Source organism: Haemorhous mexicanus, chromosome 2, assembly GCF_027477595.1.
Source record: "Haemorhous mexicanus isolate bHaeMex1 chromosome 2, bHaeMex1.pri, whole genome shotgun sequence".
Lineage (NCBI taxonomy): Eukaryota > Metazoa > Chordata > Aves > Passeriformes > Fringillidae > Haemorhous > Haemorhous mexicanus.
Genome location: NC_082342.1, coordinates 108,685,580 through 108,711,953, shown reverse-complemented (window position 1 = coordinate 108,711,953; position 26,374 = coordinate 108,685,580). Strand labels below are relative to the sequence as shown.

Sequence of the window (26,374 nt, the reverse complement as noted above, 5' to 3'; positions counted from 1 at the left end):
CTATCTAGACTGGTGTCCAAATGAAGAATCATTAGGTTTTTGCACAGTCAAAATGGTCTGGAAGACCTGAGCCCATCAGCTATTAGGATGTGCTTTTCAGCATTGGTGTTTCTGACTCAGGCTGAGGCACGGGGCCATGTGCTCCTCCCCGTGTCCCAGCAGGCAGGCAGGGAGACTGGCAGCTGCTGGGAGCTGTGCTTGCAGTGTCCCTGCTGTCCCCTGCTCGGTGTGCAGCCCCTGAGCTCACGTGGTGGAAATCACCTGTCTGGGAATGAGGGGGCCTCCCCTGGGGCAGCTGCACCACGGGGGTGGGACAGGGCAAGGACAGCCTGGCAGCCTGAGCACCTCCACCAGAGGGCAAGGACTGGGCTCCCCGAGGGAGCAGGGCTGGGTCTGGTGCTGTGCTGCGCCCCTGTTACAGACCAAAGCCCACCAGAGATAAAATAAACTGGGAGATCTTGTTTCAGCACCTGAGAGATCGATGGAAAAGCAGGAAAGAGGCATCCCCACAAACTCCAGAAACCCTCTGACCACCTGCCACCCCTTGTGGATTGTCATGGCCCCCATCAGCTCCCTGCCTCTCCTGGTGACACTGTGTGCCCCTGTGCTCATCCACAGCCCTCCACTGCCATGATCACCTGAGCTTCAGATCTGAAAGGAGAACTATTCACTCATTTCCTCCTGTACTTACAACATTCAGGATTTGTCTAAACTGCCAAGAAATCTTGAACTGCTTCCACTAGTGAAGCATTCATCTAACTCTTATGTGACACTATTAGTTCCTTGTCTGGCCCCTGTTTGCAGGTGTCTCACCAGACTCATCAGGTGGATGGATGGAAACATCACAGGTCCAAGAAACGTGGCCTCAGTGTGATGATTCAAGTGTTTGAGTACTCACTTTATGTGATAGGTTGTAAGTCTGAGATATTGAAATGATTGAAGAAGTTTGGGCTGCTCATAAATTTTTCAGTGTCTTTTGCAAAGGATGGGGGAGAGGCCAGGCAGGCCTGAGTAGCAGTTAAATGAAACAGAAAATACCACTATTAATAGGGAGTGGAGAGGTGCTGGTTTACTAATTTATTTGGTTTTCCTGTGCCTCCAGTTTGCATTAGGTCCAATGAATTAATGAAATTTGAATGAGTTTACAATAGTTTTCAGATAAGACCAGTCCTTGCACAGAGAAAAAAAGAAATATAAGATGTAGTATTCAATTATACAAGAGTAGGGAGAAAGTACAGAGCAGCTGACTCGAGGTAAATAGACTGAGTGTTGGACAATGCTGTGGTGCTGCCAATCTATCCTTTAATGATTATTTATTAAGAACAGACAATATGTGAGCTCTCCCTCACTGGCTTCTCTTCAGCTGGATGCCATCAATTCAGGAAGGCTAACAACAGTGGCCTTGGGATAGACATGTTAGGAAGTGTGTTAGAGGCTACAAAAAGATGGAGAAATGGTGCAGGTATGGAAAGAATATTGTATTTACCTTTTCTACAATGAAAACAGCATGGATTTGAATGCTGCTGTTGCTATTGATTCTTGTTGACTTCATTGAGAGATACATGCAGTCAGGGATGTGGAGTTTGATTTTATGTGGCTAAACATTTAAGGAAAGCTGTCAGTGACTTTTCAAGGCAAAAATTCAATTACTGGGATTTTGACATCACTATCTATTTTCTCAAAATTATTTTAAGATCTGGTATCATCCCTGCCTTTTCTCAATATCCTTGTTTTCCTCCACTGTTTCTTCCTTTCTTCTGATGGCATCTCTATATTTTGGCTTTCTTTTCTGCTTATTTCCCATTCCACTTATTTCTTTGACTTTCTCCCCTCTTCTTTTAATCTCTTTTTTCTCCCTGCATGCTTTCTGTTCTTTCCTTTACCCCTTTTTATCTCCCTCATGCATGCTCTCTCACTTTTACATTAATAGGCTAGCCACAAGCAGTCAGCAGTTTAAGCTGGCTTTTAATGGCAGTAAAGAGAATGAGCCTTTCCATTTGTGAATAAAAATATTCTTGATAACTTTGAATGACTTCTTCTAGCAGTCTGAGATGGTAAAAGAGGAAGTCTGAGGTGAGCTTCTGAGGAAGATGAATCTTCAAAGGCAAATGCTGCAGTGCAATTGGCATTCTGCATTCTGAAAATGTTACAGAAGGAATTTGAAGAGCTGGACACATTTAACTTCTAATACAGTGTGTCCCCTTGTCAAGTGCCTCTGACAACACAAATATTTCATTATGTTCAATTGCCAAACCCCTTAACCGTCTGCACTGAAGTCATGAGAAAGTTTATAGAACTGCCTCTGTATAATGTGATTACCAAAAGATCTGACTGCATCTGGAAAAACAACTGCAGTTCAAGCTTTCCTTCCTATTCAAAATTTGCTTGCTGAAGGACCTTGCCAGGTCTCGGTCATCATTTGGCATTCTCAGTGTTTTACACGACAGGAACAATGCCTCTTGTGTTAGCTGGTCTGTCTGGCATCCCTAAGCTTCATGACAGAGGTGAATTGAAAGCTCTCCACACAAGCATTTAATTCTCCGTTCCAAGGAGCAGAAGGAGTTCCATGGACTGTACCCAAAATGGTGAAGGCTTCAAGTATGGTGGCAATTTCCTTCACATAGAAATTATTAAAATGAGGTTCAAAACTAAGGTCATAATCCTTTGCCTACCTCTTGTGTGCAAACCAAGTGCAAGCATACATCTAATACACAGTTGGACTGAATGCCCCTAAAGTATTTTACAACTTAAAATATTCCATGATTCTATGATAATGTTGACTGAGAGCCCCCAATGGAAGAGATAGGGAACATTAATGGCAGAAATGGGATGCCTGGAGGAGTGCTGCTTTTCTTTCCCTGGGTAATTGTGCTTCTCTTCAGCCAGTTAATTTGGAAAGCGGGAGCTCAAGAGGGTCCTTAATTTAGCACTGGCAGTAGTTCTCACCAGCCAGCCTAAGCCAGATGCCCACATCAGATCCAGATGCTCAGATTAGGAGGTTGGCCCCCTCCATGGAAATAGTGGACAGAGATACATCCTGCAGAACCAGGTGAAATTGGGACCTTAACTCATCTAGAAGGAATCTTTACCCTGAGACCAAGAGAAATTTGGTGGGACCCTTGCCACATGTAGGTGGTATGAAAATTGAATTGTGAAGCAAAGCAACTGCAGTGAAAACACACTCACCCGAGGCTGTATTAATATAATTTTGAATAATGAATATGTGAGAGAAAACCAATTTGCTTTTAGATATCCCACAAACAGGAAAAATATCAGATAAATTATTCATTGTGAATTATTTGCATAGGCCGATAGGAACTCATTAAACACAAGACTGATTTGCAAGGAAGAAATGGGCAAAGTATTTAATCTGGTATTTCTTGTCTCCTCAGCTTCCAATAATTGTCGATTGAACAAATTAATTTGTCCCTTTCTTCTGCTGTTAATCTGTACTTCATGGACCCTTCTAGCTGAATGTTTTACAGCAGAGATTTTCTGTGAGCTAAAGAGCTTGAATTTCACAGATACATATTAAAGTGCATCAGGAAACAGTAGAAGACATCACATTTTCTCCACTTATTGTGGCTGAATTGCTACAAATTTTAAATTGCTGTACTTAAAAGTATTAGTTACAGAGACATAAATCTCCCATTTTTTTGAACACATCCCAGCCTCTACAGGCCAGGAATCCAGCTTTTATGCTAAGTAACATGACAAGCAATTCAAGGTGCCTCTGTTTCTGAATACATAATTTGAGCCAATTTAAAGGGACATAGCTTGGGGCAACTTAAATTGCTATACCATACTTGAGTTGGAAAACAGTGGATTTTTGCTAAAAAGAGGGCTGAATCAGTATCTAGGTTGTTTCAAGCAGTTTTTTGTGTAACCTCTTCTTTAAACCCTGCTAAACATGGTCTTACAGCCAGCCTAGGCATATTCCCAGTGCATGTCTATTCTTGGAATTAGGATATACAAATTGACTTGTGTTTGCTGCAAATTAGGATGATTGTGTATTGTCCCACCTTCAGGGGACACAAGAAACATTTGATACCAGTTCTTATATATTCTTTTCATACAGAAAAGTGTTACTGTGGTTCTCAAATTCATCTCTCATAGAATAAGCAGGCTTTCCTGAAGAAAGTGCATTTTTCTGACTCCTCATTCTCATTTAATTCCATACTCTTTCCAAGGGTCATGCCCACAGTGTTCAGTTGAAGATTCATCTCCTCTAAGGAGAACAGAAAAAAAAATGTCTTCCATGTCTTCTGTATGTGATTCTTTTAATGAATTGGATAAGGATTAGATGTGGTGGCTTTGTAGCATTGCCACAATTTTTATTCACTGTGAAGCAGTGACCAAGTGCAATCTCTGATACTCTTCTGCAAAACTGCTGTTTAATCAGTTTTTCCATACTTTGTGTTTGCACCACTGATATCTCTTTCCCCCGTGGACTTGGATTTTCTGAATTTCTTACAGTTGGTTTCAAATAATTCTTTCTTTCAATGGTCTGAGTGTGTTTGGACTCTGTTCTCAGCCTTCAGAATTCTGCAGTTCTTCCCAACTTAGGCAGACAATGCTTTATTAATATCTTGTATACCAAACATGAGCATGCACACACATGCAAATGCAGAGATAGATTTGAAATTTGACCTGGTAATTCCTACTGTACCACAATTACTCTGGGATTTGAACACAATTAAATTTCAGAAACACTTCTCTTTTGTCAAAATAGTGCCATTTGACATTGTACTTGCTTTGTATTCAAAGCACAGACCAAAACTGCTACCACAAAACTGATTCTGTAACCTTTGTAGAAAATAATGATATGTCCTCTCCACTCATTGTACTTACACTAAACTCACAGCACATATTTTGTAAAAATTAGTAGCAAGCTTGGCTTTTGTTCCCTCTGCAGTATTTTGAATATCCATCATTAGATCATCTTTCTCTGTTTCTTGTGGTGTATTGAGGAAAGGAGAAAAATGATAATTTTTCCAAAATTTTGGATTGCTTTCCTTTGCCAATGGCTAAGGCCATAGGGGCCTGGACTGAGATCAGCCTTTTGCATAGGAATCTCATATCTGTGTGTCTGTGAGATAAATGAGGATGAGAACAAGCAAGGAGAGAGAAGGAGGGTGGCATTGCAGGAGGGCAAGGTGCCAGAGGATCTTCCTCTGAAGAAAGACAGAGATCTTGAAATGTGTGTTGTCACTCCCAGAGGAGAGGGGCACAGTGCTGCTGGAGGTCTGCAAAGCAGAGCCTTTGTGTGTTGCAGACTTGGTAGGATAAACCACGGGTCCTTGGAAAACAGGCAGGACCTGGCTCCCTTGAACTGTGTCACTTCCCTGCTTTGAGGGCATGCCAGAGATTTATCAGTTCTCCAGCTGTAAGGGAAGACCTTTTTCCCCTTTCCTTTTCCCCCCAGACTTTGTAGCCGAGGGAGGAGCCCAGGAATTAGAAATCCTTTGGTGTTTCATTACTGGCACATTGCTGGAAAAATGCAGTCCTTTAGGCAGTGACCTAGTTAAGGCTCCTACTTCTGCAGAAATTTGGTGTTCCCACCTAGGCAGCTCCTAGCAAATGCCTGGTGAGCCGTTCCTTTTCTCTCCCACAATCTCTGGAAGGTTGTCTCCCTCTCTTTGCAGGTATAATTCAATTCAAACAAGAGCTGCATATTCCTTGCTAGTCCTTGCCTAGTTCCCCAGGCACTGACCGAGTCATTGCCTTCCCATCAGCCTCAACGGGAAGTTGCATAATGCTGCAGAGACACAATGGAGAAAGGGATATTTTTAAATGTGTGCTTTATTTTTATTTTTTTTTAAACCTGTATAAATAAATACAAAATGACAAAGAGGTTCATGTTTACTAAACATTGCATTTGATTGTATGACATTACACAGTGTGTGTCACGATAGTTCACTTTGTAATTGTGTCCTTTTAGCTGTTGGTGCATAATTCTATAACTCCTAGGATACAATCAGTCCTGAAGCTGCATCCAGCCACCCCTTTAGTGGAACCCCTGAGTACTCACAATTGCAAGAGTGTATTAGGGGAGCGCTTGAGTCAACTGGCCAAAATTGGGGAATTTCATAAGAGAGGTCTGGCATAGCCAAAGGAGAAGGTAATGGGAGGTGTAGGATACATTCTTGAGAAAGGAGACAGCAATAAAGGTTTGGAGGATTTTTATTTCTGTCTTTTGTCCCCTTAGTGGTTAACAGAAACATACTGAAATTAACCAAAGCCAGCAGAAACCACAGGCTCATTTAGGAATATGATTTTTTTCATGCTCACTGAGAGCAGGCAAATGGACAAACCTTGCATGACCAGTTTTTACGTGATGAGCTGGTTCATATTTGAAAAGGGTAAAAATATACTCAACCACTTGATGAAATGCTGATTCTCCAAACCACTTACCATCCTCACCCATTGAAGGTCAACTGCCAAGGTTTTATGGACATTCTCTGGTCATGATTTGCTTGCTTGCTTCTTTAAATTGCACTCCATGTGCTTTTTCACATTCATTCTCTCATTCATTCTCTCCAAAAGGCTTGACTAGAGCTACTTTACTTTCACATTTTGAACTTTTAAAGATATTTGCTGCAAACAAATTTTCAATTCTGTTTGGCTTGTTTAAAGCAAATTGTTTCCAGGTAGGTTAGAATTTTGTATAGATTTCCCCCATTATTCTGTGAAATAATACACTTGTTATGTATTTTAGGAGTCGGGGTAGCTGTAAAGGATGACCTTTGAGTACTTGAGATCTATGGCTGGCCACCTGAGTATGGTTTATATTTGGTCAATGGCTGAATGTATATTAATGATAACTATGTCTAAAGAAACAGTTACAGATTTGAGTGGAGGATGAAAGCCAAGGATCTGGTGACCTTACAAATGAGCCATAACAAGAAGTTAAAAACCATAGAAAGTTTTTTTGAGAATCTTTCCCTGACTTTATTTTTCCTGCATCAGGAGATTTTTGGTAGCATTCAGCCAATTATGCATTCAAATCTGTGTTTCCAAAGAAGTCCAATGTTTGCTATTGTTTGCATTTGCTACTGCCTTGATATCTTTTCTCAGCTCACATCTGGACTCTCCTCTCCTGAACAGAAGGTTTTGTATATGAATTTACGTGCTTTGAGCTTGTGAGACTTAAAGACTTCTCCTTTCAGAACAAAGGTAAAAATGTGAACTTTATTTAAAAAAAGAAAACTCAGTCTTTTTTGCTGAAAATTTCAAATCCAGCAACTCTATTCGCCTCTCCTCCCCTTCCCAATGCTTTATTTCCATTGGGCAACCTGGTTTCAATAGAGCAGTTATATTCTGCTTGGAGTATTCTGGAAATCCATAGTTCTTCCTGGCTGGGGAGGGGAATAGTGAGCACCTTTTAAAAATTTGGTACTGGAAAATGGAGGTCACAAAATTCCTGGTAATTGAGCCTCACAAATCTAGATGCCACTGAACGGCAATGATGGGACTTTTGCTTGCTTTCCAGTTCTGTCCTTCCCACTGTGGCCACCTTCCTTTCCAGATGTACTGACAGAGAATAGAGATGGCAGGTGTGGGAACCTGGGGCACATGGAAGAGTTCATATTTAAAAAGATTTGTTTGCTGTGAAAGAAGTCATTTTCACCAAAAAGGTATCTCAAGGAAACTTGCAATATGAGTGTCAGAGGGACTGTGTGGCATGAAGCCAAAGGCTGCGGGCTGCTAAGATTTGGGAAAGCACAAGCATAAGGATGCCTGGACAGCATCCATAGCACATCTACTGCTTAGGGAAGCCACAGTGTTCCACAGAGGCCAATTTTTCTTATAAGCTTTTAAAGTACATTAGAAATTGGAATGCCCCCTTTTGCACAGCTGTCTGATGAAGGAGGAGCAAGGCGTTGCATTGCCATGGCTCAGGCATTTCCTGTGCTGCTCTGTGCTGGCCTCTGTGTCTCAGGTCCTTTGTCGCTCAGACACTGTCAGAGGGATCATCTGCCTTGGAAGCAGACTGACAAAATGAAACTCAGCCTTTGGCTTCCAGGGGAAGGGGAGAACAGTTGTCTGGAATGTGCTGGGTGGTGATTTAAACAAATGCTATTAGCTGTAGCTCCTGAGAAGTCTGGAGAGAGGTGCTGACGACCACAATGAGTAGGTAATTCAGTATTTTCCCCATAATTTTTCCATTTCTCCCTTACCCGAGTTCTACACTTTAAAGCTCTGTTGGTTGTAGTTGTCAATAATTTAAAACTCTTACCTTATTTTTGATCTGGTGCTGGAACAGACCACCTGAAGAGCTCTCCAGGGCGGTGAGTATATTTAGGAGGTTTTCTGTCCAGGTTTTCATGGAGTTCTCTACTATAAATCTAGGCATTTCTCATCTGAGTTGATTTTTTTGTCTCCTTTGAATTTACAGTTTCCAATATGTATTTGTCATTTCTACCTGTGAAATGTTCTCCATGAATTTATTATTTGCTTCTCACTTCAAATCTTTTGTATTCTGAGATTCTGGCTTTGAGGGATATGCTGGGCAAGAAAAATAAAAGGAACTCACTGATGTTAGCAATCTTATCCATAATTCTGGTCACATATCTCTGCTCCACATTTCCCTTCTCTAAGCCAAATTTTAAAAATATTTTTCTGTAAAATAGATTCTTAATGTTAGGTATCACCACTGACTGTGAGGCAAGAACTCTTCCTTGATGGAGATGTTTGAAAGTGCTGAATGAACAGTTTAATTGATATTCTATCTCTCCTCTCCCTGTTTCTGCAAATTCCATATAATAAACTGCTGTATGAACATCCTCATAGACGATGATATTAAATATCCTATGATGCCCTGACAGTGAGCTTTGGATGCTTCTGGACTGCTAGATCTATTAATGCTGTGTCACTTGTTCATATCAGAGGCATGGCAGGTCAGCAAACTGTCGGTTGTCCTGTGACAGCCATTGCAGCCACCCTTCCAGTACGATCCAAGATATTGACAGAAAGGCTCCCATGAGAGGAGCTAATGAGCAGGAATAACCCCGAAATTACAATGTGGCCACTGCCTCTGGAGCCAGTGTCAGGTGGCAGAACCCCACCTCTCTCGCCAAGAGGGGAGTGATGTACGGATTGGTCAGAGTGTCAACAGACAGGTTTGGAACTGCCTGCAGTAGTATGCAGAGAGGAAAGAAAAGAGAAATCCAGTTGCAGATGGATGTCCTTGAATCAGGAATCACTTTAAGAGAGGAGTTTCCCTCTTCTTGCTGTGGGTTATGTGCCTGAGGGCTCACGGTGTGAAGAGAGAAAATTGATCGCATCTTCAAAAGAAAAGGAAAGAAATCCTTCCAACACACAAGTATTTTGTAAGGAAGGCATGACTGTTTCAGAACACTAAAGTCAGCTGCTCTTCTCTAAATAAGAGCTGTAGTAAAGTAGTGAGGGTCAATTTGTCATTTTTAAGTAAGTTATGAGCCAGAATCCGTGACCAATTTCTTTTTCTCTATGATACTGTTTATAGATCATGTCCAATTCTTCAGCTCTGGGCCCCAGATTAGATCATGAATGATAAACTCCTTTTATTCCAAAACAATGAGGTACTGAATCTATATTTGAAATCATATAATTAGTCAGCTGTGATTTTTTTATTTTCCTTGTATAGACAGATCCTGCCTTTTATGAAACAGCCTTAATATACATTACAGCTGCTAGTCTTACATATGTTCATATGATTTTTCTCAGTCTCATACTAGCTTAGACCTTCCTTCCCTCTGCAACTAAGAGGGTTTTTATATAATTTCTTTCTCATCCTCCTGACACTATAAAACCTGAGTTTTATTGACAGCTCTGCATTTCTGTAGCCAGTTTCTTTGTTCCTAAACTCCTTACCAAACTTCTCTGTTGCTCCTCCCCTGCTGAACCATTACTAATCTCAGTACAGATAAACTATTCTTCCTACCAGCTTTCAGCTATATTTCTAGGTTGGCTTTTCCTCCTCTTCATACAGAGCCAACTTGTGTTGGGCGTATAAGAAATACATAATTGGTATGGGGGTGTATGCACTATATATACATTAGTGGGGCAACTCATTTTCCTGAATATAGCTGACAAATAAAAAATCAGTTCTTACTTGTAGCATCAGGGAACAGATTGCTTATTATGAAATATAATCAGTATGTGAAGGCATAATTTTTACAAATTGTGCTTTCTGGCATCAGTTTGTTTGTATACATTTAAAATTTTGTTTCCAGCAAACTTCACCTGTGCAAATTGGTAATTTCTAAGAAGATAAATGTCAGTTTTGCTCAAAAGTATGCCTCCTCACAGAACAGAGCATATTTCAGAGGATTCAATGTGGCCAAAAAGAATGGAATATTCTGCATTCATATTTAACATATGCTATGTATCGTCTGGATACCCAGCTAAGGCCTTTAACATGATTCTTACATTTCTCATATGTATAAATTTTCAAGTGGACTTTCTTCTCTGCTGATGGACTGTTGGATGTCTTATTCCCTGGTTCTTTCTAGCTAGTGCTTGGCTAGTGCTTATATTTGTTATATTTGGCCAGTAAACTGAAGTCAGCAAAAAAATCCTGTTCGTCTCAACGAGTTCTAAATTGCCACTAACCTTTAAAAGTTTAAGTAATATTTACAGGATGAATGTAAACATGGGCACACTTCACTGTTTTGGGTCCACAATCCTACCTAGTTTCTGTGTGCAAATTAGTTGCATAAATAAGGAAATGTGGCCTTTGGGAGTGAAAATATTCTGACTTGTGTGCAGCAGTGTAAGAATTGCGTGTGGGATTCAGACACGCTGCTCACGAACATTTGTTGGGCTGAACTGTATTCCTTGATAAGCTAAAAATCAGATTTAACATGCCTTTATTTTGAAGGTACAGGTACAGATGAACTTTCAGAATGAAATGTGCTGATTACACATTTGGAAAGCCTGAATTTTGTAAATTAGCTCGGTGGAGATTTGTATGAAGGAACTCCTGCTAATACAAATGAGGAACACCAGCCTGGTATGGGGGATTTGCTTCTGAGTTCCTGTGTGATGCTTAGACATAGCCTCTCTTTCATTACACTAGCAATTAGAGAAATTGATATCGTTTGAGTTTCAGTTTCAGATGGAATTTTTGGCAACAGTGCTTCTGGATTCTGAATTTAAGGCAATGAGAGAAAGAATGACTGAAAGGGACAAGGCCCGGAGCCATAACAGGTGACAGGAATCACCTTTAAATTGCAGACCCAAACTTCCCATTAAACTAAAGTGGCTGAAAGCCCTTGGTAGCCAAAAACCCCAAACCCCTGCTATTTGTTGCAGTGACTTGGGATTCTGGCTCACCTGCTTTTTACAGTAAAGTGATGCATATCTCAATTCTGCAGTCACATGTGACACAGCACCTGTAGCTGTCATCCACATCCCCTGGTGGAGAGGTTTGCTTCTGCTTTGAAGCAGTTGGTCCAAATGGGCCTTAGGGGCAGTGGTCCCCTTCTCCAAAACATTAGGAAAGAAGTGTAGATGGGTTATCTGTTTGGGCATGGGAAGAAGATGATTGAGCACAGTCATCAGAAGATCCTGGAGCAGCAGCTGTCGTTTTGCTGATGAGAGAGGTGGGTCTCTCAGTGATGATGGGGCTTCTGAGTTTGTGAAAGGTAAGGCCTTGGTAAGAAAATTTTTAATAGTAATAAGTCTGTTCAACTGCAATACTTCTGTTCAACGGAAGTAATACTTCAGGTCTACCTACCTACTAGATCTCAGAAGGTGTGGGTCTTGTTTGAAGAAATAAAATGTAGTTTTTGATCAAATCACTTTCAGATTTTTGCCTTAGCTGTTGGTTTGCCAGCAGAGGCTGGGGTTCTGCTGCTGGATTGTCAAGAACACCCCCAAAAAGCACTCAGATCCCAATAACATGGAAATGAATGGATGCGGTTTTCCCTGTGCTTGCTGCTGAGCACTGTGCAGCCTGGAACAAGAGGGGCTCCTGCAGAAGCAGCATGCCCATCATCCTGGGGACATCACTGTCTCTGTGCTGAGCAGGTGCCCCTGAACTACTCCACCACCCCTGTCTGTGGGGACTTGGAGACGATGCTCATCCTGATTATTTGGGTTAGGCCAGGAAAATCAGTCTGTTGCATTGGCAATGGCATGGGATTTCTGTAGCAGTTTGGGAGCACAGGAAGCAAAGAGAGAGACAGCCATTTTATTTTAGGCTTATGCTATACATTGAGATTCATTATACAATTTTTTCCCCTAAATTAATACAAAAATAGTAAAAATAGATTAAAAAAAGCCTAAACGAAAACCCCTGACATCTTGCAAGCCATTTATTTGATGCACAGATTAAGACTTGGAGCTTAAATAATCTAGAATTGTTTCTGCCGATCTTGTTTTGTTTTGTTTTCCCCAAAACTAAAAAAAGGTAATGACTTGCAGAATGCCAACGACATCAGAACAATTTGTGCCTGAGAAGCGGCTGCCCCAGGCAGGCGCACGTGATGCTGAGGTGCCCTCTCTCCAGGCAGGAAGCTGTGCCAGGACAGCAGGGCAAGGGGTGGCATGTCAGGGCATGCCATTCTGCTCCAACCCACGCACCATGGACAGGAATTTGTGTTCAATGCCCTCCTGGGATCCCTCTGCCATCTCTTTCTGAGAAAACCCCAACCAAACAAGAAGTTGGCCACTGCGCTTTCCTGGCAGTGGATGGGTTTCACAAGGGCCTCCTGGGGGCCCATCTCCCCCCACAGTTTGGAGTTAAAGCTTCTCCCTGTTCTCTAATAAAATTGGGGAGGGGGAATAAGGTTGCCTTCCCCAGTGCACTGAGCTGGGGTCACTGGTGGTGCCCTGCAGCAACGGTGCAGTGCCTGGCCACAGGTGGAAGATGCTTCCTACCTTTGGGAAAGGGAAGGGGCTCTCCCCCCTTCCCACCTCCTTCTCATCAGGCTTGTGTGTACCCCAGAAAGGCTTACTTATTTTACAATGTTGATAAGAAAATAAATGACAGGTACTTTTAGTGATAAATGTAGGGATAAAGCCATGGAAGAAATACTTTGTCCCTACATAGCTAAATTGCACAATCTGATTTTTATGGATCAGGATTTTGACATGTGCAAAGGCAGGGGAGGAAAAGGCTCTGGGTAATTCTTTCCAACCAAGAGCTTACAGAAAGTGATTTTCCAACAGTGCTTGTGCCTTATCACGAGAGCACTGGTTCAGGAAAACACACCAGCAGTGCTGCCACAGCTTGAGAATCGTGAGGAACTGTTCCTGCATGGCAGCTGATGCTCTCTGCAGGCTGCACACTCTGGGAACCCCTGCAGGGCTGTGGGATGGGGACAAGGGAAATGGCACCACAACAGCCCCTGGTCTGGCATCCCCAGTGCCCACACAGCAGTGCTGTCCCTGCCCCTCCCAATTCCCATCCTGCTGACAGTCCCAACCATGCCAGAGGAGCTACTGTAACTGGAGCGCACAGCAAACCCAGAGCTGACTCCTACTAACTCGACTTCCCTTCCCCCGTCTCCCTGAACATATTTGCTTTCCAAGTTAACAAAGTAGGAAAACCCACCACTTTGCTAAGTGTTGAAGTCACCAGGTCTTCTCCCACAACCCATTTGCTTTGCGGGCTCTCTCTGTTTTTCAGAGAAGCCAGTCTTCCTTCTGGACTCCCCCGATCTCTGCCCAGACCGCTTAGTTTTGTTTTCCCTTTGAATAAAAATAAAGGTGTTGGCTGATGTGGGATTTCATGGCTCACAGGAGGACAGTCAGCCTAGAAAAAAACATTTAAAAGTACACCTTTCAATTTACAGTACATGTTTTACCTGAATTCAGAGCTGGCTCAGAAGACTTCTGAGAGCAGATGTGAATCCTCTCATGACTCAACATAACCTCAGGCCACTTTGGTACTGTATTCCCTTCAGGTTCATGCAGTTGACCATAATAAGTGTATTTGCTTGTCTTTGGAAAAGAAGCACTTTTTCTTTCACAGACAGGTTTTTCTCAACAATTCCGGCTCTAATTTTAATCTAACTAGAACACTTCCACATTTCTGCTTTGGGCAGAAAATTTTGTCTTTATCAATTATTGTTTATGGTATAGTTATTCCAGCTATGACAAATTTTCTTTATTTTTTTTTCCATTTAGAGTAATTGTAAATTGAAAGTGGACTTGTGCTAACACAATATCAGAAGTTATATTACAAGAAAACTGGATTGATCTTGAGGGCCATATGCACGTAGGTTGGCTCTTTTCCCCCATGCTTACCCTGTAGTAAAAATATACTGTACACCATACCTTACTGTATGGGAATTTTCATGTTTGTAGAAGATATACGTGCTCAGTGAGCCATAGTCCTACATAGTCTTGTTAGCCTCAGCTAAAATTTTCCCTCTTAGATTTTAGTCAGTGCCTGACAGTGTATACTACTCTGTTCTACTCATTGCATTTATAAAAAATTGGATCATCTATATTGCAAACAAAACCACAGTGATACCTGGGCTAAAAAGCCACTTAAAAGTATGACAAAAATCTGCTTAAGCCTAGGTAGTCTTCCAAACTGGAGGTTCACCAGTAAGGGTAAAATCTCATGCACAGTTAGCCACTGGGAGTGCTTTGGGCTGAGAACAGAGCACTGCATCTGCACCTACTAATCAATCAGTGCAGGGAGGTCCATTGACTTTGGTGAAGATAATTGCTCCAGAGGAAGAAGTTGAAGGGGAGGAAGGCCAAAGTGGCTTAGCATAGTCTGAAACCTTGAGAACGTGGTTCATGTTGAGGTATTCAAGCTACCTGCAGAGAAGGAGCATTTGGAGCATCCCTCAGACACATCAGGATTCAGGCCCAAGTCTCACGGACCTGGGCTGAGTGCACCTTGGACACTTCCATGGCTGTACCTTGCCAGTGCTGGGGAACAGAATGGCAGCTTGATGTGAAACACAGTGAAAAATGTATGTAAGGTGGTTTTGGCTCTGTTCTGGGTTTTCTCTCTTTTGGGGATGCTCCAGGCTCCTGCCTGTCCTATCCCTGTGTAGAAAGGGGCATGGCTCCTCTTCTCCATCCCAGTCTTGGGTGGCTAGCCGGAGTTACTGGTTACTAGAGAGGGTAAGATGGCATTGTGGGGGGAGCTACTGGGAAAGGAATCTGCCCTTAAAAAGACTTTTAGGAATGGGCTGGACAAACATCCTTCCGAAATTATTTAAATGTGGATGGCTCTGCCCTGGGGGCAAGGGTGTGGACTGCATGACTTCTCACCCTGCCTTCTGTGGACACTCAAGCCTCTTCTGCAGCACTTTGTCACAGGAATGCCTCCACATCCTTTTTCTGACAGGTTTGGAGATAGAGAAGTAATTTTATCCCTGGTTTTATCACCTTTCTTGAAGATCTCTGAAGGCCTCACATGGTGAGATTTAATAAGAGATCTGTGAAACTGCAAGCTTGTCTTTGGACATCTCTTTAAAGATGCTCCTGTCTATGCACTGCAATTAGATGTGAGGAGGTTTATGGTAACTATCTTGGCATCTGGTGTTTGCAAGTGAATAGCATGAGGGATGGCAGAGGTGTAAAATCAGTGTTTGCCATGTATTCCTCTCGGCAGTGTACAAACAACCTCTTTGAGACGTGTCCCATTTCCAAGTGTCACACAAGTCAGTAGATCACTGCAGAGGAATTGCAGTTCCTCTGTAACTCTCAGCTAATTTGCTAATGCCCTCAGAAGTTTAAAAGCCACTGCAGCTGCCTGTTGAACAGCCAGGGGACAGGGTGACTGGTATTTAAACAACATACTGATGATCACAGAAAATCTACAGTGAAGTACATTTAAGGAATATTTTTTGGCCGGAAAACATAGCCCCAAGCCTGAGTCTAAAAAAACCCAGGGGAAACAGATCTTTTTCCTAGCCTTACATTCATTTGGCTGTCTTCAAGGTGTCTGCCTGTGTTCTGCCAAGGCTGAAGTTGTTGTTACAGCTTCCCAGCTGCTACTGAAGCAACTGTTGTTTACTTAAGCAAAGACCCTGTGCATTCCTGGACACAGCTTCCTTTCTTCTGGTCAGGGAAGGGACTTATCCAGGGAAATGTAAATGTTGCCAGCTGCTCTGCAGATTTGTTTTGCTAGTGAGAATGTAATATTTTGCTTCAGGGCAAAATATCTGGTTATCTTATTTTCTGCTAGAAAGGATGCTTCAGAAATATCTCTTGCTTGAAGATTAATATTCAGTAGGTGGCATTTGCAGGTTTTGTACAGGGCATTTGGGGGTCACTGGGATTTGGATGCTAAAGAGACGTTTCACACAATGAAGCACATCCTGGTTTTGTGACCACAGACGTCCTAGTGACTGTACAGGTACCACAGGCATCCTCCCGAGCCACGGTGCTCCCAGTGCTCCAAGCCCCATGGCTCCTGCAATACCCCTCCCCCTCCAGATACTGACATTGAAGCAAACTTTGTCCCAAATGCTGAAAACTTTTCAAGCACTCTTAGTTTCCAGATGAGCTGCAAAAGGGAGTCTGGTTGGAATACATTCCCGTTGCACCACAAAGAACAGTCCATGTGAAAGCACCCGACACACGGCAGCCAGCTTCCTGCCACGGGGTTTCCACAGGCAATGTATGGTCGGAATATTCTCAGCGAAACCTACAGAACTGGCTTACATATCCCCACTGGGGTTCAACCACATGATAAAACCTTACAGCAATGAGCCTGTCGCTCTTCAGGGTGGAGGGGGTGGAGGAGGGAAGAGATGCTGCTTTATCTGTTTTACTCCACATCACAGATGCTGACAGAATTATTGATTTAGAACTCACGGCTCCAAAAAGACTTGGTAATGTAATCTTTTTAAGTTGGGTTTTTTGGTGGTTTTTTTTTTGATTGGGTTTTTTTTTCCCCTCTCAAATGTGATGTTTTCAATAGGCCCCTTAGATATGGGCTCTTTGGGGACGTTGTAAAACTTGCTGTTGCTAAACCACAGTCCCAACCTTCAGTTTGTTCCACACAACTCTTACTGTCTACTGTCTCCTGGAAGAGCCCATAGCTGCAAGGTCTATTGCTTTACAGGTACTCTAGGAAGATTGAGGGATTAAGTTATACATTATGTAAAACTACCCACTAATCCTCTTAGTGTGCATTACCAGTGAATGGCCTGAAATAGGCTCTCACTAAAAGAGCCCTAACATTCACTTTCTTGATGACATTTTAGTATTTGAGGTTTGTATCATGGATTTTGGTGCTGAAATATTCAGTACACCATCTTCTGTCTGCTGCTAGATCCACTCACGTGTCTTAGTAGTGTGCTAACAAAATTACAGTTGGTAAAGCAGATTACATGTTTAACTAGTAGCGAGACATGTATAAAATAGAATTATATATTTTCTAGAGTGACAGAGTCACATGGATTTTTTTTGTTCCTTTTTTTTTTGTTCTTTTTTGTTTTTATAAGAAAAAGAAACAGCTATAAAACCATGATTAAAAATGTTACAAGGGATGATTTAAATTTTAAAATAATGATCCTTTTAGAAAAAAAAAAAAAAAGTGATTCATAACATAAAGGTGTTTGGAAAGCACTTGGTTGCTGTGTACTGCCTTCTTTCCCAGTACAGTTTGCTATCTTTTATATAGTCTTGCATAAATGTTTAGATTAGGGGAGAAAAGAAATATTAAATGTGATGGCAAAGACTTATAAGAGCTGACTCACTGACTTGAGTTATTGCTGTGCAGAAAGTTTGTAAAGCCTTTACATCCAGCGAACATTTAGTGCTACTTCAGCCTTGACAGTTGACCTTTCAACATGATTTGGTTTAGCCACAATAATTGCAGCATCTGCAGTACAGACGATGCAGACGACTGCTTAAGAACCCAACTTCTTCCATTAGATCTTACTTCATGCATCTAAAATTTAACCTCTCTTTGCATGGGTGTGCAAATTCTCCCATATTACCTGTTACAGGAACTGAGCAAGGTACAATACCCCAGCTCTTTTAATTTTTTTAAAATTTATTTTTAATTTCTCCCATAATTTTGAATATTCCTGGATTTAGTTTAGAGGAGGGAGGGGAAAACTTCCAATCTTCCTGTCCCCACACATTTAGTCAGTACTGGTTTCTTTTTTTTTTTTCTCAGTAAGACCTAGTGTAAAAAAGCAACCAACAAATCAAGTTAGACTGTTGTAATTTGGTCAACCACTCTGGTGCTATCCATATCCACCATTTCAACACACTCTATTTCCTCACGATTTTCAGGATTCTTCTTCTCTTTCCTCTTCTTCTTGGAGGGTGGCAGGAAAGTCAGTATCACAGGTAAAATGGCAAAGCAGTGAAAGAAGGTGACTAATGCTATTAAAAACAAGCACCTGAACAGTGTACGGGTCAGATTTGAAGGCACAGCTGCAAGAGGAATCAGACCAACAATATAGCAGAGGTAGCTCTGCAAAATAGCTACCCCATGCACTTCCAGGGCATTTTTCACCCATTTAGTTCTTGTGAACTCTTTGCCCAGGACAAAGGTTGATAACAGTGGAGCACAGTTGTCAATTGTATAATTAATTCCGTAAATTAAGCACAACACAGAAATACAATCTAGTTCCACTTTCCACAAGGTCATGAAACCTATAACTCCAAATTCAACCGAGGCAACAGTTAGAGTGAGCCAGACATTGATCAGAGAGTCTGCCACCAGGAATGCAGAGAAGAAGAGCAGAAATAAAGCACTAATGCAGGAGTTTTGTAAGGGGGCTCCCACTGAAGAGGCATAACGATCCATGTACACAAATGATGGATTGAAAACGATGAATTTCACCTTGGAGGTGAGAGAGAGCTTCCTCAGGGTCTCCAGGAGGTCATAAAGTTCTTCCCTCTTGGTTTCCATTGTCTTGGCCACCAAGAACATCCTGGAGGCCACAACATCAACTTCATTGTTGTATTTCTTGGAAAAGATGATATCCTCTGAAAAATGGGCAAACTGAGGGGTTTTCAGGAAGGAGTTCCTCAACATATCAGTGAAATTCTTCTTCGGCAATCCAGTAGATATGTTGAGTTTCCTAAGGTAATTTAAGTAGCTTTCGAACCAAGATATCCTCACAAAGCCCTTGGTGTACTCCAGCACATCCTCCTGGACACTGGTGTTCCAGTACTCGATTGACTCGTAGATGTAGAACCCAATGACCGGGCTGTAGTTACTGAAATACTTCTGCTGGGCAGTCGTGTACTCGATGGTCCGAGTGGCGGTCGCTACGATGTTGCTCAGGTCCGACCCCTCACTGACCTGCAGGTAGCCCATTAAGGCAAAGGAAATATAAACAAGGTAAAAGAGAACTACAAAAGGCTTGACATAAGTGTTTGTTATCCAGTCACAATAATAGCGTTTCAGGAACCACACCAAAAGATGACTCTCATAAGTGTTCGTTTCCTCTGAATCATCCGTGTCCTCACTGAATCTGGCTGTCAGAAGAAACCTATACCATGCAGGCTTCTCTTGCAATACCTCTGGCTTTGGTACCTTTCTGCAGAAGATACTATGCTGGTAGTTGTTTTCTATGTAGCCAGTAAACACCAGGCTGGAACCATAAAAGGAGAGTACATAGAGGTAGTTGAAGAAAATTGCAATACAGGAATTGCAGCAGAAAATCCTGGCTGCTTCAATGTTAGTGAAGGGACTGGCACCTATTCCAAAAGTGACCAGGTACATGGCAGTGGTGAGAGAAAACGAGAGCATGGAGTCTGCAAATACAGCTGCAGTCCTCTCTTTAACGTGTTGGTCTTCTCTAGTTTTTCTCCAGGAGGACAACATTTCAAAAGTCCCATACAACCCGTGACCTACAATAGAGAACAAAGGTAGTATTCAATGTATTCAAATACCAAATTTCATAGAAGAAAGTAACGTCAAAATGCTAAAAGGCTCAAAGGAAACACAGCTGGATGCTACCAGTGCTTGAAGGAAACGTCCTGCAGAAGAGAGAAATGATTATGGAGGTGTAAACCACAGGAGCACGTTTGCTACCTGCCTAGCAAACCTTACTGTGAGGGTTTGAGGAGAATGCTGCACTGCTGGCACAGGATTCATGGGTTAAAGAAACAGGATTTTTTCACTCTACTTGGCTGTTTTGTTTCATTATTTCCGAGTGCCTGTGATGGAAGACGCTTTCAAATTAGTTTTTCCTGGTGATGGTATCTGACCTGTGGTGAAAACAAAGAAATACGACCTTGAAGTGCCTGTGCTGGAGGCAGAGCATTAGTTGGCTGCATTGTAGAAAATCTGTAAAAAACGAAAATTCCACATAAACTGAAAAATATTAATTAAATCAGTTACTGATTTCTCCATTTCCTGTACAAATTTTCCATCAGGAAAAAGAAATCCTAGAAATGAAATAAACAAATAAAAGCACGAATAAATTTTAGAGAAGGACGGTGGTAAAACTGATATGGAGCTGCTTAAGGCATTGGTCTTCTTTATATATCTGAGAGCTTGTAAAACCAAATACAGCCCTATATTTCTTGGCAATACCTACATTTTGTAATATATTTAATTGACTCTTAAAATGGATATACCATTCATAAAAGGAATGACCTAAAATCCTGTGTTTAACCCCCAAGTGTAGGTAAATCAGGAAAAATACATGCTTTTATTTCAATCCTGGTTGGTCATCTTCCTCTTACAGTTTCTATGTTGTGAAGATGCATTTGGAAGACACAGACCTCTGCTCTCTGGTAGTGATCCTGAGCTGGGAATGCAGCCATTGACCATCTACCAGGTGAGAGGAGCTGAAGTAAATGTAGTTTGACGATTTACACAGAGAAAAACAGAATATAGTCTTTGTATCACACCTAAAATGTGAGATGGTAATTTTCTCATAATAATTTATTATAACATTCATCTTTACTTAAGAGATCTTTTCCATATAATCCCAGCCTCTTTGCTGCCTTTTAATTCCTCCTACTCCTTATTCTTTTGCTGATTTTGCTGTCACTTGTCTGCTTCTCTGGTCTGCTCTTGGATTATCTCCAGAAATTCCCAAAAGTCAGTCCACTGTGTTTTGCTCTTACCCATCTTCTCTGATAGTTGTAGATAAAATGATCAGTGCTAAATTAGCTGCTGATAACACTGAAGTGCAATCACTGAACTTTTGAAGCTGATGCTCCAGTCAGGAAGGTCAAGGTGATTCACAGATCCCACTTAGAATTTCAGGCTGTCTGCAGAGTACCAAGATTGCTGTATCAGCTCTGTTCTCTCCCCCTGTAGACAATTATCACTTTTGCTACCAGGGTTATAAATACCAGCCCATAAACCCCAAGCAAATGAGGTATTTTGAAGAACTGGAACACCACAAGATATATTAGGGATGCTGGAACTAGATTATCATGAAGGTCCCCTCCAGCCCAAATCATTCTATGATGCTGTGAGTCTATAACCATGTTTATTCTTAATCACCTCATACAGGCTAAATATTTAATTAACTGGACAAAATAACCCTTTTGTGGTCAGCACCTTTTACTGTAGGGGCAGTTGTTGCTGATTCACTCCACCCTTCTTGAAATCTGTATTTTGACAGATGGCAGAGCTGGTCACTCTGTTATGCTGAAAAGAATAGGTATGGAGTATTTTATAAAGAAGTCACAATGCAGAGCTCATAAGATGAGACAATAGGACAGCTGGTGTATCTCCTTATCAATCATCTGGTGTTTAGTGTAACCAAGTCCACACTCTCATGTATATCAGATACTTTACCTATTTTGTTATTTAGAGTCGTGGCATGGACGTCAAATGTCCAATTTGTAGCAGTATTACAGACCTGGCTTTGGCATTCATCTTAATTTTCCCCAACAGTGTTTTACAGCTGCTTTCAGAGGCCAGGTCAAGACTGTCAATTTGATAACTAGCACTGTGCCCCCTCTTAAAGCTAATAGGGAATACTGGAACTCCCCAGACATAAAATCAAGCAAAAAGCACAATCAGTGACTGGCACCCCGTTGCTAATTATGCTTCAAATAGTTATGTTCTAGGCTCAGTAGGGAAAGCTATTAAGCTTGCTTTCAGTGTGTTCTTTGTAAAGACAGACTGACCTTTATTTAAATGTAACTGATCACTTGCCAAAGTAGGGAGTGAGAGGTTTAATCCATTTATGGCTCCCATGAGTCCTGCAGACAGGCTCGTCTGTGAATTTCACATGGCATCATACGCATTAGCATTGAGTGAGCAAAACAGGATAAAATGAGGTCATTGGATATTACAAATTACTTCCATCATGAGCTTTAGCTATAGCATGTCTTTGTAAAAAAAAAAAAAACAACAACCCAGCATTAATAGTCTCTTGCCTAAAAATACTCAAATAGCCATATTAATTTGGGGAACCTTTGACTGTGCAATGAGAGAAGGAAATTAGAGCTAGTTAAATATGATGCTAAGCATGACATTTTAACAGGTATCAGGCTTTGGATAATGCCTGATAACATGACTTCTGATACCACATTCCTTCTTTAAGCAGGAAAGATAAAACCACAATTTGCTCTTGCATAATCTTCAAGACTACCCTAAAATGGAATCTGATTTAGAGAACTGCTCAAGTAAATGCATGAAGAGGCGTCACCACATGTGCTCCACAAAGTCAAGAGAAAAATATTTGGATTCTTTTCTATTTTAGGATAGGTTCCTTTTGTTGTTTGCTACACAATCTGTGTACTAGGAGCTGGTATTTTCCTTCAATTGTACAGTTTGTGATTTCTCTGTCCATTTATACGATAGCTACAGAATTATCATTTACATTGAGGAGGACATGCCTAAAGTTGCAGACTTTTGCACCAGTGGCACTCCTGACCTTATCCAGTTTCTTCAGAAAAAAAATAGGCACAAATTAGGCTTGGCAGTCAAAAGATTAGCTGTATTTAGCTAGGATGGGATTTACCTGACCTAATTTACCTCTAAATACTGATGTAAACACAACTTGGGTAACAATCTTCAACACTCTAACTCGCTGATGTTCACATAAGTTTAGCCCACAGAGACTAGGGCAGATATCTCCATGGAAGCATTTTGAGAGAATTTCTTTCACTTCTCTGTCATTTCAGAGTTTTCATTTTTTGCATCCCTAATCAATTTGCACCAATTACTTCTATTTCTCTTGCTGTTGCTACATCTACTCCATGTAATATTAATGAGACGAAGGGAATTTTTTTGCTTGTAAATAAATTCTGTAATTGCTTCAACTGTTTTTCCCTTTTTAATAGAGATTTAGGCACAAATCTGTAATCGTTTAGAGCAACTTGTTCATTATTCACGGTCATTCAGTAAATAACAAATATGAACTCAAACAGCTAATGGGCTACTGGAGATCTTTTCCTGCTGACATTTGCTGTTATGATTCACCGGTCGTGCCCTACAGTCAGGCTGTACAGTCACGAGCTAACAAGAAGTACACAGAAAGATGGGAGTTTTTTAAGAAAAAGAAGTTCAGGGTCAAAGGAAAATGTTAAAGGGAGAGGAGAAAGGTATTTTGGACAAAATGGAAATCAAACTTCTTTTTCTTATTCTCTTTTTCTGCTGCTTTGCATTTAGGAGATATTCCTACCTTATGCTGGAGGACTGAGAGCAGACATTCTGACTTCTTTAGTCAAAGAAAATTAAGAAGAAAATTACTGTTAATGCTGAGGATCTCCACAGGTTTTTTTAGCCTGAGGTGAGCTACCTTTAATTTTAGAACCTGATAATAATAGTAATACTACCAATAAACCCGATAAATTAGGCCTAGCTTAAATACAGCATTTTTATGAGTAGCCGAAAATGCTATAAAAAGTTTCATTCGCCTCCTTCAGAAACAAGTCTTGCAATTACACATGCTCTGCAAAATCAATGCAGAGCCTACATCAGAAAAAAAGCATTTGTAGGAAGTTGTGAAAATGAAAGAAAAATTTTATCTTCCTTAAGATTATCGAATCATTTAGCTCATTTTAAAATACTACTTATGTGCAGGCACTGAAACAGTTCTTTTCAGTACCATTTTCAAACCTCAAAAAAGAAAAGCATCCTTTCCCCTGTTAAGTGGTTGCTCAAGCAAGGGGCCCTCATGAATTGGCACGGGCAGACCGGGCTTAGTGCTGGCTCTTCTCCTGACTGCAAACAGAGAGACCCAAGCAGAGGGACGAGAAGGGATTGAAGCAGCCCTAGAGCCTGTGAGAGGGCAGCAAAGTGACCTGCTGGTCACTGGAGTCACAAACCAGTTCCTCTACCTGCTTGGCTTAATTGCTTACCTGAAACAATGCCTGCTGCCTGCTTTTGTAAAACAAGTGAGGGGTATCAATTCTGCACTAAAATCATGTGAAGTTTTGATCTTATTGTGGTAATATGAGGCTTGGATATCCAGATAGACTACTTCCATCAGAGAAATTGAAGGGAGTGATGGAGAAAGAGATTTTTGGTTCTTCTTTTTGCACTTTTACCCCTCTATGAAAGTAGAGAATAATAGTACACTGTGGGTCTCATCTTTTTTGTCCTTACTGTTTTGAAGGTTGTATGTCTCTGTATGTGTTTGATACTTGAGTAAAATCTCTCTCAGTAAAATGCCACTCACAGGTTGTGAAGTTCCAAACTTCTATGTGGAAGGTGGCATTTCAGGGCCAATAGATTTTATCAATCCCATTTTAATGCAGAGGCACACAAAACACTAACAACAACAGATCTGCCCCTCAGGAAGGCTGATAAAGACTTCAGAGGGAGCAGACTTCAGAGGGAGCAGACTTCTCTAGAGGCAAAGTTGGGCTGTGGGGTGTTTCTCCCTCCTCAGGCCTTACTTCCTCTCTCCTACTGAAGTTTTCCACTCCCACATGGCTGCTGATTCACCTGTTTTACTCTACACTGGACTAAAGGAATGGTGGGGATCAGAAAGTAGCCTTTCTTTTTTTTTTAAGGCTACTTTTGAAACAAAATCTTTTCCTTATGCTGACGGCACAAAAGATTGTCTGAAATGGGTAATGACTCATGGTAGGATATATGGGAGCCTTGTAAACTGGGTGGCTGAAAATTCAAAGTGGGAGCATGATTTGATGGAATTTCTGAGGTTAAGTGTGGATTTTGATTTTACTGCTTGCACTGTAATGGCTGCATCCCTGTAACACTATCAGCTCAGCTGGACCAGTGTTGTCCCACTCAGGTTAATTTAAGCCTGAAATCACCCCACTGAATTGGAGCACTTGTCTACAAGAGGAATTTATTGTCCTGTGAAGAAGAGTGTGAATGTACAGAGGGCAAACTATGTTGCACCAGCTTTCTTTGTGGGTATCTGTGAAGCGCAGCTTGATTCACATTCAAAGTGGAGTGAAATATCATCCGCAGAGACAAACACCAGATGAATTAACATGAAATACCTAGGATGCTGTAAATGCATATCCCAGCTTGCTGCCAATGCAGGCAAGGTCTCAAGAACTGCTCTTGTGCAAAAATAGTACATAGGAGATCAGAATCACATCGCAGGAATTGCCCTTTCCAAAATGGTACCTGCAATAACATATGATATAATGAAGGTACAATGAATTTTCCTAGCTGACAGTATTAAAAATAACAATGTATGCTGTCCAACTCTAGAATTGCTTTCTACAGTAATGTCAACAAAGAGGCTGAGATAATTTCCCCCTGCTGACTTATTTTTTTCCAGCTAGATCAGTGATCTCATCAGCTCCCATCTTCTGACAAGCCAAGTGAAACCACTAATCCCGACTCCCTTTGTCACAGGAGTTGCAATCAACCAGTTGTTGACTAAAGACCTGGCCTGCTCCATGTGGCCTCTCCCAGCAGGCAGGATTTCAGCCCAGAACATCCAGCAGGCTCAAACTGCTACTGAAGGTGACAGGCAGAGCAAGAATATCTGCATCCAGCTGAAGCAAACATCTGGCTCCATAGCCTGTTCTCACTAAAATAACACAATACCACAGCTAAACGAGATCCTTCAGTATGCAGACAATCAGCACCAAGCCTATTTATACAACACTTTTCACTGAGTGGATAACAATGTACTGGCAAGGGTTGAGCTGACCAGCTATACCATCATTAGCATGCTGTTGTAACAAACCCTCAGCAATGTCCAACTTTGTGGTCCATAAATGGTGCAACACTCCAGTTTTGCTGCATGGATGTCAGACTTGAAGGAGGGTGTGTATTGCTGAACATCCCACAGGGCAGACTTGTCTGTCCCAAACATTTGTGCTGAGCTAAGAAATGCACTGTGAATCCTACTTGCTTTTCCTACACTTGCCTGTTTGTGGGAGCCCAGTTCACAGTGTAGAGTAAAATCCTGGAGGATACTAACATCCTGTAAGGTACTCATCTAAACAACTGTGTTTCCAGGCAGCAGTGTTTGTCTCAGGGAAATTGTGACTAGGGAATTGCAGGCTGTGGACAGCTGAGTAGTGTTAAATGCATCCTCTT

At 41.5% G+C, this 26,374-nt stretch overlaps 1 protein-coding gene across 1 annotated transcript in view; it reads right to left on the bottom strand.

The window, feature by feature from the left end:
• Nucleotides 1-12,163: 12,163 nt before the first annotated feature.
• PTCHD1 (patched domain containing 1) overlaps nucleotides 12,164-26,374 on the bottom strand; it is a 38,734-nt gene continuing 24,523 nt past the window's right edge. Inside the window, exon 3 of the mRNA XM_059839898.1 lies at nucleotides 12,164-19,779. Coding sequence (XP_059695881.1) covers nucleotides 18,125-19,779 — 1,655 coding nt within the window. The 3' untranslated portion in view covers nucleotides 12,164-18,124. The remainder of the gene's footprint in view (nucleotides 19,780-26,374) is intronic.